A 17729-nucleotide genomic window follows, 5' to 3' on the forward strand; every position below is an offset into this window, starting at 1 on the left:
AGAAAAATGGCGTTGAATGCGAGCCACATAGAGTTTTGCTGTGCAACAAAAAACAGACATATAAACAGCTCCAGTGTGAAGCAACTTTGTTTAAGAGATGCTCATAAGCCAACAGACATGACACACATTTATGTGAGGGATGGCATGGGAAAAATCAAGATGATGTAGTACGGGGATGCAAGGAAGTTTTTATTGAGACACTGTGTAGTAACTCGAGGTGATTTGGTATAGCTAGTAACAAAGTAAAGGATTTATTGACTAAGGAGAACTATGTACAACTAAGGGTTTAACAGGTCTACTCCCAACAATTCCCTGACTCCAGGTGAAGCCTTCCAACCCTAGGAATGTGCGCCCTTACTCCCACTTGGCCCCAATTCACACATTCACACTCCATTGGTTCTGACCCGATCACATGGCCTGCGAAGGATCGCCAATTAAAGGGGCATTGGAACCCATACCCTGCAATGCAAGGACTATTTGATGGTGGTTTTTTGAGGCTGCATTTTGCTGTACACTCTCTTCTGTATCTATAGGCCTGGGAGAACATAATGACACCAGAACCTGTGACCCCAAGCAAGTATCATGCAGCATGCACTTGAGTCCCAGCTTTTTACAAAGCACCAACGTAACAAAACACATCCTGAAAGATATAAATTGTTGAGCTTCGGAAGGTAGTGCCAGTGAGAAACAAAACTGGTGGCACCAAACTAATGGGCACTTTGTGTCTGAAGCAGTACAGTTCCTGCTCCTATTGCCTCAATGCCTAAGAATTCTGCAGAGGCAATTTTTGTGATTCAATATCCCCTTTGCACCTAAACATGAGGTGGTAGCAGGATCAAAATTGTCCTGGAAATTGATGGTCACTGGTTGCATACCCATTCTGAATTCCAGGCACACTGTGGTTTAGCCAACCAGAAATATGCCTCACAAATAAATGCAAAAGTGGACTTTGATAACTTAGTCATTATTCCCAATGTTATTTTGCCATTGCCTGCTTTGTTACCACCATAGAACATAGAACATTACAGCGCAGTACAGGCTCTTCGGCCCTCGATGTTGCGCCGACCAGTGGTACCAATCTAAAGCCCCTCTAATCTACACTATTCCAATATCATCCATATGTTTATCCAATAACCATTTGAACGCTCTCAACGTTGACGTGTCCACCACTGCTGCAGGCAGGGCATTCCACGCCCTTACTACTCTCTGAGTAAAGAACCTACCTCTAACATCTGTCCTATATCTCTCACCCCTCAATTTAAAGCTATGTCCCCTCGTGCTAGCCAACACCATCCGAGGAAAAAGGCTCTCACTATCCACCCTATCTAATCCTCTGATCATCTTGTATGCCTCTATTAAGTCACCTCTTAACCTTCTTCTCTCTAACGAAAACAACCTCAAGCCCCTCAGCCTTTCCTCATACGATTTTCCCACCATACCCGACAACATCCTGGTAAATCTCCTCTGCACCCTTTCCAATACTTCCACATCTTTCCTATAATACGGCGACCAGAACTGTACGCAATACTCCAAATGCGGCCGCACCAGAGTTTTGTACAGTTGCAGCATGACCTCCTGGCTCCGAAACTCAATCCCTCTACCAATAAAAGCTAACACACCGTACGCCTTCTTAACAACCCTATCAACCTGGGTGCCAACTTCCAGGGATCTATGCACATGGACACCCAGATCCCTCTGTTCATCCACGCTACCAAGTATCTTACCATTAGCCCAGTACTCTGTATTCCTGTTACTCCTTCCAAAGTGAATCACCTCACATTTTTCCGCATTAAACTCCATTTGCCACCTCTCAGCCCAGCTCTGCAGCTTATCTATGTCCCTCTGTAACCTGCCACTTCCCTCCGCACTGTCTACAACTCCACCGACTTTAGTGTCATCCGCAAATTTACTAATCCATCCTTCCACGCCCTCATCCAAGTCATTAATAAAAATGACAAACAGCAGTGGCCCCAAAACAGATCCTTGCGGTACACCACTAGTAACTGAACTCCAGGATGAATATTTCCCATCAACCACCACCCTTTGTTTTCTTACAGCTAGCCAATTCCTGATCCCAACCACTAAATCACCCTCAATCCCATGTGTCCGTATTTTCTGCAAAAGCTTACCATGGGGAACCTTATCAAACGCTTTGCTGAAATCCATATTCACCACATCAACCGCTTTACCCTCATCCACCTCTTTGGTCAGCTTCTCAAAGAACTCAATAAGGTTTGTGAGGCACGACCTACCCTTCACAAAACCGTGCTGACTATCCCTAATCAAATTATTCCTTTCTAGGTGATTATAAATCCTATCTCTTATAATCCTTTCCAATACTTTGCCCACAACAGAAGTAAGGCTCACCGGTCTATAATTACCAGGGTTGTCCCTACTCCCCTTCTTGAACAAGGGGACAACATTTGCTATCCTCCAGTCTTCTGGCACTGTTCCTGTAGACAATGACGACACAAAGATCAAAGCCAAAGGCTCTGCAATCGCCTCTCTAGCCTCCCAGAGAATCCTAGGATAAATCCCATCCGGCCCAGGGGACTTATCTATTTTTACCCTTTCCAGAATTGCTAACACCTCCTCCTTATGAACATCAATTCCATCCAGTCCAACAGCCTGCATCTCAGTACTCCCCTCAACAACACTGTCCCTCTCCAGTGTGAATACCGACAAAAAATATTCATTTAGTGCCTCTCCTATCTCTTCAGACTCCATGCACAACTTCCCACTCCTGTCCTTGACTGGCCCTAATCTTACCCTAGTCATTCTTTTACTCCTGACATACCTATAGAAAGCTTTAGGGTTTTCCTTGATCCTACCTGCCAAAGACTTCTCATGTCCCCTCCTGGCTCTTCTTAACTCTTTCTTTAGGTCCTTCCTGGCTAACTTGTAACTCTCAAGCGCCCTAACTGAGCCTTCACGTCTCATCTTAACATAAGTCTCCTTCTTCCTCTTCACAAGAGATTCAACCTTCTTAGTAAACCACGGTTCCCTCACATGTCTGCTTCCTCCCTGCCTGACAGGTACATATTTATCAAGGACGCGTAGTAGCTGTTCCTTGAACAAGTTCCACATTACAATTGTGCCCATCCCCTGCAGTTTCCTTCCCCAACCTATGCCAGCTAAATCTCGCCTAATCGCATCATAATTTCCTTTCCCCCAGCTATAACTCTTGCCCTTTGGTATATACCTATCCTTTTCCATTGCTAAAGTAAACGTAATCGAATTGTGGTCACTGTCACCAAAGTGCTCACCTACCTCCAAATCTAACACCTGGCCTGGTTCATTACCCAATTTCCTGCTCCTGCCCAGCAAACCTGAGCGGTGCTTATTTAAGCATACTTTTTAAAGTATCTTCAACCATAGCCTGGAGGCGCTGGAAGCCGTACATTTTTTACTACAGTCAGTTGTGTGTTTGAGCTTTAACAGCTTCTGATATCTGACCTCGTTGCTGCTTTGGTTACTGCATACATATTTCCCTGACACCATGAGTTGCTGCTCCCTTTCACTCATGGTGTTTCTACACTTCTCCTTTCAGATGGAGGCCCATCAAATCAGATTTTGCTTCACTGGGTCAATTGAGCTGTTTATAGAGAGTGGACTTCACACTGGCAGGTTCTAAATGAGAGCAGGCTGCAAAAGGAGGCTCTGTTAGGTTATTGGAGTACATATTCAGTTTAACTGATGCCACTTATGAAAAGCCACCTTGACTTCACAGCGAATCTGATGTTGTGGAGCTTGCTTACATGAGTGCCAGCTTGGTTCAGTTGGTGACACACTTGTTTCAAAGTCAGAAGATTGAAGGGCATTGAAGTTCCAATCCAGAACATGAGCACATAATGCTAGCTGAAACTTCGGTACAGTGCCAAGGGTGGGCTGCGCTGTGAGGTGTCTCATCTTTTAAACACAATGTTGAACTATTTGACTCTAAGTGGACATAAAACATTACCTGTGCTTTTTGTGAAGAAAAACATTGATCTCCTGGCCAACATTCCTCCCTCAACCAACACCATCATAAATAGATTTATTAGTCTTTATTTTACTTTCTGTTTGTTGAATCTTTTTTGTGCAAACTGGCGACAATGTTTGTTTATGTACCAACAAATGGGAGAAGGTAGATTGGTGTTCCACACCTGAGTTCATCCTTGGCTGGCAACGCTTCAATCTCATCTCCAGATAGAGGAGTAAAGTTTCATTTTCAATGCATGGGTAGGAATTTAACTGAGTGGCTCACCATCTGATGTAGGATGTTCCATTGGAATGGAAATTTTGTGAGCTCTGAAAAAGGTTGCCAAATTGCTCAACCCAGACAGTTTAGAAATTTACTCTGTAGTGTCACAATGAAGGAGAAAACAGTGCCTGGCCAGTTCAGTAAGAAACCCAGCAGAAAGAGGTTCCACCTCAAATTCCTCCCTGAAGCCAATCCCAAGTCCAAAAATGGGTCACAAATTTATGTTCTGGTTTTTTCTTACTGGTCGCAACACATGAAGGGGTTAAGCTTACAGATAGTGGGAAGATATCTGATGGCAACTGGTCTCCAGCCTCTCTGACCATTCTCCAAGTGCATATCAATGGCTGTTGCCTCGGCTGTAATTCACAGAGCAATCAGCCTGTCTTAACACTGGTGAACCCCTTACCTTATCCAGAGTTTTCTTTAGGGCAGATCGGTCCTTCTCGAGGCGGACTTTGCAACGTTGAAGCTCTCGTTTCTCGTTCTCCAATTGGGCAACAGCTCTCTGCAGGTTAGTCACTCGCTCCTGGTAGATGTGCTTTTCCTGTTGAAGTTTCTCAATCTGTTTCAGGACCTCCTCCTCACATTCCTGCCGCTGATGCAATACCTGCGGGTAGAGGAATGACTAATGTTACTGCCCTGTCTCTGATCCACATTCTTAAATCTATAAGTAGAGTTTAACCAGGACTAGAAGCAAGAATCTCTTACATGGGACTTTATCAAAAGCTTTCTGAAAATCCAAATGCACCATATCCACTGGCTCCCCCTCTATTCTGCTAATTATGTCTTCCAAAAATAAGTAGGTTTGTGAAACATGACTGGCCTGTTTTCCAACCTTTTAGGCCATGATGATTACCCAAACAATGCAAAAAGACAGAAGGTGCCCGTTGAACAGACACCATCCATTCTGAGTGAGCATCTTCAGGAAAGGAGTTCATTAAAACTGGAATAAATCTAAAGATTGATCTGGAAGGTGATTATTTTGTTGCTGTTTGATTTATCAACATAGGTGTGTCCCTGCTGATGGTGCCAGTCGAACCTTGAAGTCCATAAACCCAAATTTCTGCATGGTAATGCCTCCTGATTTCTGGTGCCTACCTCCTGCAGTTGCCGGTTCTGTCCTTCCAGCTCCAAGCGCTTCAGCTCCAGCTCTGCCTGTGCATTCTGCGTCAATTGCACACGTTCCACCAAAGCATGGTTCTTTTTCTTAGTGTCTGAGAGTCCCTGGCGAATGGTGTCTAGCCGCTCCTGTGGCCAAAACACAAACAAACAAGCTAGACTCTGAAAAGACAGGTGAGGCCCATTTACTGAAAATTACATAGAATTACATAATATTTACAGGACAGGCCATTCAGTTCAGCTGGTCTGGTGTTAATACTCCACACTGACCCTTCTCCCACCTTACTTCTAATCCTATCATCCTATCTTCCTTTCTCCTCATCTGTTCATCCAGTTTCCCCTTAAATGCTATTCACATCAGCTATTCTTTGTAGTTGCAAGTTCCACATTTTAACCAATCCCTGGGTCAAAAATTTCTCCTGAATTCTCCATTTGATCTTTAATGGCTATCTAATATTTATGCTCCAAAAAATGCCCCATAGTGGAAAATATTTTGTTTAAGTCTATCCAATCAAACTCATTCATAATTTTAAAGACCTCCCTCTCAGCCTTCTTTCTTTTTGGGAAAAGGGCTCCAGTCTTTTCAATCTTTCCGAACATATCAGGGACAGGTAGATGTCAGCTGCCTTGGCAAATACTGAGTCAGGTTTGGAGGCAGAAATATTTGCAGGTTCTTTTGGGAGAACTTTAACAGAAAATTCCAATGCAACCAATTTGGTTTTGATCAGCTGTGATAACAACTCCTGCCCACTGTCAGTGGCACTAAATTCTGTTGTTCTGTCTCTGGGCTAGGTAGAGAAAGTAAATCTGAGGCTCCCATATTTGAATAAAGAATGCTAGCAGCTCACAGGAAAGCAGATCAGACTGATTGTTCCCTGATCCAGAGGGTTGAGCAGTGGGGGACAAGCTTTGGCTTTAAGCTCTGTAATCCCTTCCATTTACAGCCACAGAATCAAGTGAAGAAGGACATGAAATATTTGCAGATAGCTGTACCATAAAAAGAGTCTTGCAAACAAAACCAAACTCAAATACTCTGCATCCTGATTCACCTATACTCCATTAACATTAATTATCTGATGCCAAGTGTCTTTGGGTTGAGGAAATCCCTGCCTTGCTCCATCTGGTCTTGTCACCTGCGTTTTGAGACATTCTGCTGCACTTAAAGTCATAGGGGGCAATCTTGAGCCCATGCTCTCCATCTGCAGGAATGGCAGTGGGGGCTCAAGATACGGCGAAAGCCAGAAATCATGAATCTTGCTGGTGAAACATGGGGGGGGGGGATTTTTTCGGGAGAATCCCACCCACAATGTTTTGGCCTCAACTACTTTCTGTGATAGCGAATTCCACAGGCTTACCACTCTCTGGGTGAAGAAATTCATTTTCATCTCTGTCCTAAATGGTCGACTCTGCATCCTCAGACTGTGACCCTTGGTTCTAGAGACCCCCACCTTCGGGAACATCCTTCTTGCATCTAGTCCTGTTAAAATTTTATCGGTTTCTATGAGGTCCCCCTCATTCTTCTGAACTCCAGTGAATATAATCCTAACTGGCTCAATCTCTCCTCATCCATCAGCCCTGCTATCCCAGAAATCAGTCTGATAATCTTCTCTGCACTTCCTCCAGAGCAAGAACATTCTTCCTTCGATAAAGAGAACAAAATTGCACACAATATTTCAGGTGTGGCCTCACCAAGGCCCTGTATAATTGCAGCAAGACATCCCTGCTCCTGCACTCGAATCCTCTTGCTATCAAGGCCAACATACCATTTGCCTTTTTTACTGCCTGCTGCACCTGCATGCTTACCTAATTTATGGCTATTGGGATAGTAACCTGCCTTCCTGTTTTTGCTACCAAAGTGCATAACCTCACATTTATCCACATTATATTGCATCTGCCATTCATTTGCCCACTCAATCAACTTGTCCAAATGACACGGAAAGATCTTTGTATCCTCCTCACAGCTCACCCTCCCACCCAGCTTTGTGTCATCTGCAAATTTGGAGGTATTACTTTTCATTCCCTCATCTAAATCATTAATTATGTATTGTGAATAGCTGGGGATCCAGAATTGATTCCTCCCCCACTAATCACTGCCTGCCATTTGGAAAAAGGCCCATTTATTCCGACTCTTTGGGTGGAATTTTACTGGCACATCCGCCCAAGTTTCGTATGACCCCGCCCGAGGCAAACGGAGAATGCCTTTCTCCGAGCCTCGCCCGCCCCCAGAATCGGGGTGGGCATGCCGGTAAAATTCCAGCCTTTGTTTTCTGTCTGCCAGTCAGTTGTTTATCCATTTCAATACACTACCCCAATCCCATGCAGTTTAATTTTACAAACTAATCTCTTTTGTGGGACTTTATTGAAAGCCTTCTGAAAGTCCAAATGAACCACATCCACTGACTTCTCCTCATCAATTCTATTAGTTACATCCTCAAAGAATTCCAGTAGATTTGTCAAGCATGATTTCCCTTTCATAAATCCATGTTGACTCTGTCTGATCCTGCCACCATTTTCCAAGTGTTTTGCTATAAAATCTTTGATAATGGCTTTTAGAATTTTCCCCACTACTGACGTAAGGCTTACTGGTCTATAATTTCCAGTTTTCTTTCTACCTCCCTTTTTAAATAGTGGGGTTACATTAGCTACCCTCCAATCTGTAGGAACTGGTCCAGAGTCTATAGAATCTTGGAAAATGACCACCAATGCATCCACTATTTCTCAGGCCACTTCCAAAAGTACACTGGGATGCAGGGGATCAAGTCCTTTAATCCCATCAGCTTCCCCAACACAATTTATCTACTAATACTGATCTCCTTCATTTCTTCCCTCTCACTAAATCCCGTGTTCCCCAATATTTCTGGTATCTTATTTGTGTCCTCCTTTGTGAAGCCAGAACCAAAATATGTATTCAGTTTGTCAACTATTTCTTTGGTCCCCATTATAAATTCCCCTGTTTCTGACTGTAAGGGATCTACATTTGTCTTCACCAATCTTGTATAGTTAGTTTTATGCTCCCAGCAAGCTTACTCTCGTACTCTATTTTCCCCTACTTAATCAGTCCCTTGGTCCTCATTTGCTGAATTCTAAACTGCTCCTAATCTGCAGGTCAGTTGTTTCTCTTGGCCAATTTGTATGCCTTGGATCGAATACTATCTCTAATTTCCCTTGTAAGCTGTGGTTTGACCACCTTTCCAGTTTTACTTTTGCACCAGACAATTGTTGCAGTTCACTCATGCGCTCCTTGAATGTTTGCCATTGCCTATCCACCATCAACCCTTTAAGTAACTCATACCTCATATCATTGTAGTTACCTTTATTGAGATTCAGGAACCTAGTCTCAGAATCAACTACATCATTCTCCATCTTGACGAAAAATTCTATCATGTTATAGTCGTTCATCCCTGAGGGGCCTCGCACAGCTAGATTGCCAATTATTCCTTTTTTATTGCACAATACCCAGTTCAGAATGCCCTTCTCTCTAGTTAGTTCCTCAATGTATTGGTCCAGAAAACCATCCCATATGCATTCCTGGAATTCCGCTTCTATGGTATTGTGACTAATTTGATTTGCCCAATTTATATGCAGATTAAAATCACCCATAATTACAGATTTTCCTTTATTGCATGCATCTCTAGTTTCCTGTTTGATGTCATTCCCAAATTCACCACTCCAGTTTGGCAGTGATGCGCGTAATCAAACACGAGGCCAGATGCTCGGGAAATAAAGGCTTTTATTTACTGTAATGAAGCAGCCAATAATTATATACACGATCCCAGACTGAGGGGTCCCAGCCAGAGCAGGGACTTTTATACCTCTCCCAGGAGGCGGAGCCCGACTGGGATGTACCACAACACTACAGTACAAAGGTGTAACAACCCCACCCTAACCCCAACAGCAACAAGTAGCACAACCCAACAGTAACATATGTACATCCTTGTAGTACTGGCCAGACCCTGGCTCAGTACTATCCAGTGGGAACCAATGATGGTTCACCACATTCACCCCTCCTTTGAGAACAAAGGCCGGTGGGGTACAAAAAAACAGAATACAGTGTCATCAGTCTATAAGTTCAGACGGTCAGGGGGACCGCACCGTCGTTGTGACCTCCTCAATACCGGCGGTGACACCGGAGTAGGCACTTGCGGTGGCATTCTCCCCAAGGCGGCGTCCAGCTGTTCTTCCACGGACTCACAGGCCGGTTGACCCTGAGGTGACGGTAGTCCATGGGGTCCTGACACGCCCTGCAGTGGCGACCATCCTCTGGACTCAGGCAAGCTGTACACGGGAGTAAAAGGGTTAAGCAATGGTCCCGATGCTGCCCGCGCCGTGTCCGGGGGAGAAACAAGAGTTCAGGGGTTTGTAACAGGGGGTATGGGAGCGACAGGAGTTGCTACGTCCCCTGCTGGCGCCAGGTCTCGGATCGAGACCGTGTCCTCTCGCCTGTCAGGGTATGCCAGGCATACTGAGGGTTGGCGTGGAGGAGATGGACCTGTTCGACCAACAGGTCGGACTTGCGGGCCCTTACATGTCGCCGCAGGAGGACGGGTCCTGAGTACGTCAACCAAGACGGTAATGAGGTCCCCGAGGAAGACTTCCGAGGGAATGAAAACATCCTCTCATGGGGAGTAGCATTGCTTGCCGTACACAGGAGGGAGCGAATAGAATGGAGCGCATCAGGGAGCACTTCTTACCAACGGGAGACTGGAAGACTTTTTGACTTCAACGCCAGTAAGACAGCCTTCCAGACTGTAGCATTCTCACGTTCCACCTGTCCGTTTCCCCTAGGGTTGTAGCTCGTGGTCCTAGTAGAGGCAATCCCGTATGAGAGCAGGAATTGCCTCAAGTCATCGCTCATGAACGACGAGCCCCTGTCGCTATGGATGTAGCCGGGGTACCCGAACAGGGTAAAGAGATCACGGAATGCCTTGATAACCGTGGCAGCGGATGTATCAGAGCAGGGAACAACAAAAGGGAACCGAGAGTACTCGTCAATGATATTGAGGAAGTACACATTCCGATCTGTTGAGGGAAGGGGGCCCTTAAAATCGACACTCAGTCTCTCGAAGGGACGAGTGGCCTTGACTAAATGTGCCCAGTCAGGTCGGTAAAAGTGCGGTTTGCATTCCGCGCAAACCCGACGGCTTCTTGTTACGGACCTGACGTCCTCCACCGAGTAGGGCAGGTTGCGGGCTTTTATAAAGTGGTAGAGCCGAGTGACCCCAGGATGGCATAGGTCATTATGGAGAGCCTGCAAATGGTCCTCCTGTATACTGGCGCATGTTCCACGCGAGAGGGCATCCGAGGGCTCATTGAGTTTCCCTGGACGGTACATGATGTCGTAGTTATAGGTGGAGAGTTCAATTCTCCACCGCAAGATCTTGTCATTCTTGATCTTGCCCCTCTGCGTGTTATTAAACATGAACGCCACGGACCGCTGGTCCGTGATCAGGGTGAACCGTTTTCCCGCCAAGTAATGGCGCCAGTGCCTGACGGCCTCCACAATGGCCTGGGCCTCCTTTTCCACCGCTGAATGCCGGATTTCGGGGCCTTGGAGGGTGCGGGAAAAAAATGCGACGGGCCTGCCCGCCTGGTTAAGTGTGGCGGCCAGGGCGAAATCAGATGCATCGCTCTCCACCTGAAAGGGGATGGACACGTCAACAGCGTGCATCGTGGCTTTCGCGATGTCGGCTTTTAATTTATCGAAGGCCAACCGGGCCTCTGGCGTTAGGGGAAAAGTCGTGGACTTAATGAGCGGATGGGCTTTGTCCGCGTAATTGGGAACCCACTGTGCATAATAAGAGAAGAAGCCTAAGCATCTTCTCAGTGCTTTTGCACTAGCAGGCAAGGGAAGTTCAGAAAGGGGGTGCATACGGTCTGGATCAGGGCCAATGACCCCGTTTTCCACCACGTATCCTAGGATGGCTAAACGGCACGTACGAAACACACACTTCTCCCTGTTGTAGGTCAAGTTCAGGCGAGATGCAGTGCGTAGGAAATTCAGGAGATTCGTGTCGTGGTCCTGCTGGTCATGGCCGCAGATGGTGACATTATCCAGGTACGGGAAGGTAGCCCGCAGCCCGTTCTGGTCCACCATTCGGTCCATAGCACGCTGGAAGACCGAGACCCCATTGGTGACACCAAAGGGAACCCTGAGAAAGTGATACAAGCGACCATCCGCCTCAAAAGCCGTGTATTGTCGGCCCTCTGGGCGAATGGGGAGTTGGTGGTAGGCAGAATTGAGGTCTATGATGGAGAACACCCAGTACTGCGCAATCTGATTGACCATATCAGATATGCGCGGGAGAGGATACGCATCCAGCTGCATATATCGATTAATGGTCTGACTATAGTCAATGACCATCCGGGGTTTGTTCCCGCTCTTGACCACCACGACCTGCGCCCTCCACGGACTAGCGCTGGGTTGTATGATCCTTTCTTTGAGGAGCCGCTGAACCTCAGATCTAATGAAGATCCGATCCTCAGCGCTGTAACGCCTACTTTTAGTCGCGATGGGCTTGCAGCCTGGCACAAGATTCTGGAACAGGGAGGGTGTGGTGATCTTCAGCGTCGAGAGGCTACAGGCGTTGGGCAATTTGGAGGCTGCTGCTGTTCTCCCACTGCCAGTGAAGGGAGTGGCCCACCGTACTGTAGGGTTACACTCCTCAAGTGGACCATGAAGTTTAGTCCGAGAAGTATTGGCGCGCAAAGGTACGGCAACACGAGGAGCTTGAAACGCTCGTAAACTGTGCCTTGCACCGTCAAAGTTACCACGCAACTCCCTAGCACGGTGACAGACCGGGACCTCGATGCCATAGAGATTGTCTGTTTGGCAGGTTGAATCCGGAGTCCACACCGCTTCACAGTGTCTGGGTGGATAAAGCTCTCAGTGCTCCCGCTGTCAAACAGACAATAAATCACGTGGTCATTTACCTGGATATTCATCATAGATTTGTCAAGTCTATGAGGCTTGGCCTGGTCCAGGATGATCGACGCCACCGTTGGTTCCTGAGCGCCACTGCAGGCAGCTGAAATCGACGAGGACCCCTGCTGGTCGTTCGCGGTCGGTGCCGACCAACATGGCCGCTCCCATAGGTCGCACGTGGGTGATGGCGCCAAACTCAGCGACCCCTGGTGGTCACACACCTCCGACTCCGTCGACCGTAATGGCGTCGTCCTGGCCTCGCACGTGGACGAACCCCTCGATGATTTCGGCGACGAAGAGCCGAGCTCTGAAGAATCGAAGGCCGCACTGCCGTTCCTAGATTTAGATCGACACACTTTCAAATAGTGCCCTTTCTTACCGCAGGCGGAGGACAACACAGCCTTAGCGGGACACCGTTGCCGAGTATGCTTCGCTCCCCCACAGAAGTAACACCGCGGCCGCCCGGAACTGCTGCCGTCGTCTGGCCCGAGTGTGAGCACGCCATCACGCAGCATTTCGAACCCAAGGGACGAGGAGGGATTGGCGACTGCTCCTGCCACGTTGTCTCCATGTGGTCTTCCGGATACAATACTAAGCTTTTGGAGGCCGTCTCCAGCATCTCTGCTAGCTCGATTGCCTGGGTAAGGTCAAGGTTACCTTTCTCCAATAGTTTAAGTCGAATGTACGACGATCCGACTCCCGCCACAAACGCATCTCAGGCGAGGTCATCATACTCTGCTCAGCCGACACAGCTTTGCAGTTACAGCCCCTGGCTAGCTGTAGGAGCTCGTTCGCATATTCCTCCATCGTTTCGCCAGACTGCCGTCGTCGAGTGGCTAAGAGGTAACGAGCGTGTATTTCATTGGGCGGTTTGATATAACGCTTCTTCAGAAGCTCGAGGGCCTTTGTATAATCGGTGGCCGCACGGATCGCGAGGTAGACAGTGTCGCTTACCCTCGCATGGAGGACCCGGAGTCTGTCATCATCTGTGGTGACCGCTGCGGAGGCTGCCAGGTAGTCTTCGAAGCACTTCAGCCAGTGGTCGAAGGTGTTAGAGGCGCCCACCGCACGTGGATCTAGTGTAAGGCATTCCGGCTTCAGGATCTGCTCCATACTCTTTTTTTTTCGACGAGAGTTTAACAACAGTAAATAAAATTGATGCGCGTTATCAAACACGAGGCTAGATGCTCGGGAAATAAAGGCTTTTATTTACTGTAATGAAGCAGCCAATAATTATATACACGATCCCAGACTGAGGGGTCCCAGCCAGAGCAGGGACTTTTATACCTCTCCCAGGAGGCGGAGCCCGACTGGGATGTACCACAACACTACAGTACAAAGGTGTAACAACCCCACCCTAACCCCATCAGCAACAAGTAGCACAACCCAACAGTAACATATGTACATCCTTGTAGTACTGGCCAGACCCTGGCTCAGTACTATCCAGTGGGAACCAACGATGGTTCACCACAGGCAGTCTACATAGAACCCTTATTAAAGTTTTTTGTCCCTTGGTGTTTCTTAGCTCTACCCATAAAGATTCCACATTGTTGGAGCTAATTCTTCCTTGGTGTGGTGTTAACTTTCTATTTAACAAGCAATGCAACTCCACCGCTTTTACCTTTTTTTCTGTCCTTCCTAAATACTGAATACCCCTGGATATTCAGTTCCCATCCCTTGTCACCCTGCAGCCATGTCTCTGTAATCTCGACTATATCATATCCATTTACATCTACTTGCACGATTAATTCATCCACATTATTACGAATGCTCCACGCTTTAAGGCACAAATCCTTTAGGCTTGTCTTTTTAACATTATTTGTCCTGTTTCCACTATCTTTCACTGAGGCCCTGTTTGAATTTGGACCTTGGTTTCTCTGCCTATCATTTTTCTTGTTCACTTTTCTGCCTTTGGTTTTTTTCCTTGATCCCACCCCGCCCCCCCCTCCCCCCACCACCCCCCGACCACCTCCCGACTCCTTTAATAGGTTCCCATTCCCTTGCCATTTTAGGCTCTATGTAAGGGAGTTCTGAGTTAGCTCGCAAGCCACAGGCAGATTTTTAGTTCACCTAACTCCCCACTTTTTATATTATCACTTATTTTGAAAGCACTATTGTTGGCAACAATAAATGCTATTTCACCCCACACCTGTCTCTAATTAGCCTCTAACAAGCTAATTGGCCGCCTTACGGACCCTACGTGTTGATGTCAGTGGGGGGGCCCCCTCAACGTACTGCTACTGAGAAAATCAAGGCGCTCAAATAATTCATTAGTTGCAGCAGGTGGCATATATTGGCAGTGACTTACAGCATCTGCCATGGCATCCCCAGAACCCACAAGAGATTCACTACACCCCCTGACCCCACCCGCTCTGGGGCCCTGCAATGAGGATTCATTGCTCCTTTACCCACCACCCAGACATTGGCTCAGGTGCCAGCGTGCATGCAGAGCTCAGGTAAGAGTTAGACTAGTTTACACCAGCGCATCATCACAATGGCGCGTAGCGGGTCGTCATCACTCTCCTGCCTGCCACAGAAACTCACTAACACAGCGCACCCAGGCCCACCACTCTGGTGTTACACTGTTGCAGGAGATTGTAGGACTTCAAGGTGGGGGAGGGGGGGGGGGAGCGCAGGGAATGGAACCCATGTGCGGCAACACAGGCCCCTAGTAACCAAAACGTGTCATGATCAAGGCCTCCCTCGCCGCTCTCGCATTCCTGATCCTTGCTGCCAACAGCCCTCCAGCACTTGGGTGGTGTTGTTCATTGTCCTCTTCTTACTCCTGCTGGGCAGCCTCCTCCCCAGCAACCCCTGACTGGTCAGCCTCCTCTTCAAAAAGGTCTCCTTCCTGCTGCGCCACGTTGTGTAGGACACAGCACAACATCATAATGTGGAACAATATCTGGGGGCTATATTGGAATGCCCTGCCAGAGCAGTCCAGGCACCTGAACCCATTTTGAGGAACCTTATGCACCTTTCCATTATTGAACAGGTGGCAACGTGGGCCTCATTATACCGGGTCTCCGCCACAGTCTCAGGCCTCCACACAGGCGTCATCAGCCATGTCCGAAGCGGGTATCCCATGTCCCCCATGAGCCATCCCTGCACTTCTCCTCAAGGACCTCTGGGACATCAGCACTCCTCAATATGAAGCTGTCATTCACACTGCTGGAGTGTCTGGCGCAGATGTGCATGATATTCAGCTGATGGTCACACAGCAACTGCACATTTATTGAATAGAAGTCCTTTATGTTCATGAATCTTCCTGGGTTCTTCACTGGGGCCTTGAGGGTGACATGGGTGCAGTCTATCGCCCCCTGCACATTTGGCATCCCCGCGATGGCCACGAACCTTGCAGCCCAGGCTTCCTGCTGGGCCTGGTTCAGGTCAAATTTAATATACTGGCCAGCATGGGTGTACAGGGCATCCGTGACATCCTTGACACACTTGTGGGCCAATGGTTGGGAAATGCCACAAAGATCTCCACTGGCGGTTTGGAAGGACCTGGTGGCGTAAAAGTTCAAGGCGGCCGTCACTTTCACAACCACCAGGAGTGGGTGCCCCGAGGTGGCAGGTCCTGCAACAAATGGCACAGGTGTCACACTGTCTCCTTTCGGAGCCATTGGTGGAATGCGATATCTGACAGTTGACAGTTGCTCGAAAGACACTTGTGTGCGGAACTGCCGGGATCTCCGCTCCCTCCTTCCCTCAATGCTCAGAGTGGACCAGACAAACCCTTAGTCTATCTCCGTGCTTTCTCCAAAAAACAATGAATCCAATTCATGGTCCCCACAAGAGAGAGACATACTGGATTCAAGCTGATAAGAAAAGGCATTGCACCCCACCTTGGGCTTGATCTGATGCTTGATCTTAACCAACAGGCTGAGACATTTACTAAATATGCTATGATTAGCTCTAATTTGAAACTACTGAAGATTGACAGCTAAGTAGTTCTAACCTCTCCCTGACCTCATGGTTTTCAAAGTATTTTGTTTTCTATCCCTTAATTAGAGACATCAAAATGGATAGGTCAATACCAGTAGATCGAACCAGAAACTAGGACCAGTTAATCTCAAATAACTAGCTTTAAAGTAAGCTTCAATCTAATCTGTCAGTACAATCTCATTTTTTTCATGGAATAAGGAATTGAGGGCAGTGGCTCATCTGATGGTGAAAACTACATTTTGCTCAATTATATCTTTCATACAAAATAAACCAGTGTTTTTAAAAATTCATTCATGAGATGTGGGCATTGCTGGCTGGGCCAGCATTTATTGCCCATCCCTCTTTGTTATCCATTTCAGAGTCAACCACATTACTGTGGGTCTGGAGTCATATCTCGGCTAGACCACGTAAGAATGGCAGATTTCCTTCCCTAAAGGACATTAGTGAACTAGATGGGTTTTTCCGACAATCGCCAATGGTTTCATGTTCATCATTAGACTTTTAGGCTGGAATTTTCCGGTCTCACGTGCCTCGCTCCTGCTGCCAGTAAGAATGGAGAATTTTGTGCTCTGTCAAATCTCAATTCACTGCATAGGGTTGGGAGAATCCCAGCACAGGTGAGGTTGGAGAATCCAGTCTTGAATTCCAGATTTTTTTATTAAGTTCAAATTTCACCATGTGCCATGGTGGGATTCAAACCCCGGTCCCCAGTGCTTACCCCAGGTCTCTGGATTACTAGTCCAGCGACAATATCATGACGCCATTGCCTCCCTTCCCCCCATGTTGGCTCACATTTGTGCCTTGTCCCACTAGAATGTTTTTCCCTGCCTTCTGAAGGCAGGAGAATCCACAAAGTGGCACATGTGAGGTCATAGTTGCCAATGTATGCAGCAAGGATTCTATGTCATGCCTCAGGTCATGCTATCGCTTAACTAGATATAGGACAAGATGTGCTCCAGATCGTAGGGGACATGAGGTCTGTTCTCCAGAGAGACCACTAATGTCAAACCTGAAAGAATATTCAGCATAGAACTCGGAAGATTTATAACAATCACTAATAGTGAATTCTAGTCTCACAATGCCCGGCATCATGAATCTCCTGTACCAAAGTTGGATCACAAGCACTGCATCATAAACGCCTGAGCTGTAAAAGACACCTTCCTGAGCTGCAATGGGGCAAGAGCATCTACTGCTGTGCCGTGGCCTGCCTTGCTGGTGAGATCTTAGTTGCCATGTCAAGACTTTCTTGCAAATCCTGCTAAATGGGTGGAAAAGTTGGTGACTTATTTCTTTACGTATAATTCAGCAATGGTTAGAGTTAAGAGGACAGACTATTTTACTGAGAGGTCTGCTTTCCAACATGCCCCTCATCACCCCCCCCCAACCCCACCCCCCCTCCCCCCCCGCAACCCCAACCCTCACCACCCACACTCTCACCTCTGATGCTGCTCTCTATTAAACAAACACTGTTAGGATTATTACAGCGCTTGGCATACT

The 17729-nt window shown here is 47.3% G+C and overlaps 1 protein-coding gene across 1 annotated transcript in view; it reads right to left on the reverse strand.

Moving 5' to 3' along the window:
* crocc2 (ciliary rootlet coiled-coil, rootletin family member 2) overlaps positions 1-17729 on the reverse strand; it is a 266817-nt gene that overhangs the window by 58121 nt on the left and 190967 nt on the right. The window contains exons 30-31 of the mRNA XM_078210134.1: positions 5342-5491; positions 4650-4850 (exon numbers count right to left, since the gene is read on the reverse strand). Coding sequence (XP_078066260.1) covers positions 4650-4850; positions 5342-5491 — 351 coding nt within the window. The remainder of the gene's footprint in view (positions 1-4649; positions 4851-5341; positions 5492-17729) is intronic.

This window comes from Mustelus asterias, chromosome 3 (assembly GCF_964213995.1).
Source record: "Mustelus asterias chromosome 3, sMusAst1.hap1.1, whole genome shotgun sequence".
Lineage (NCBI taxonomy): Eukaryota > Metazoa > Chordata > Chondrichthyes > Carcharhiniformes > Triakidae > Mustelus > Mustelus asterias.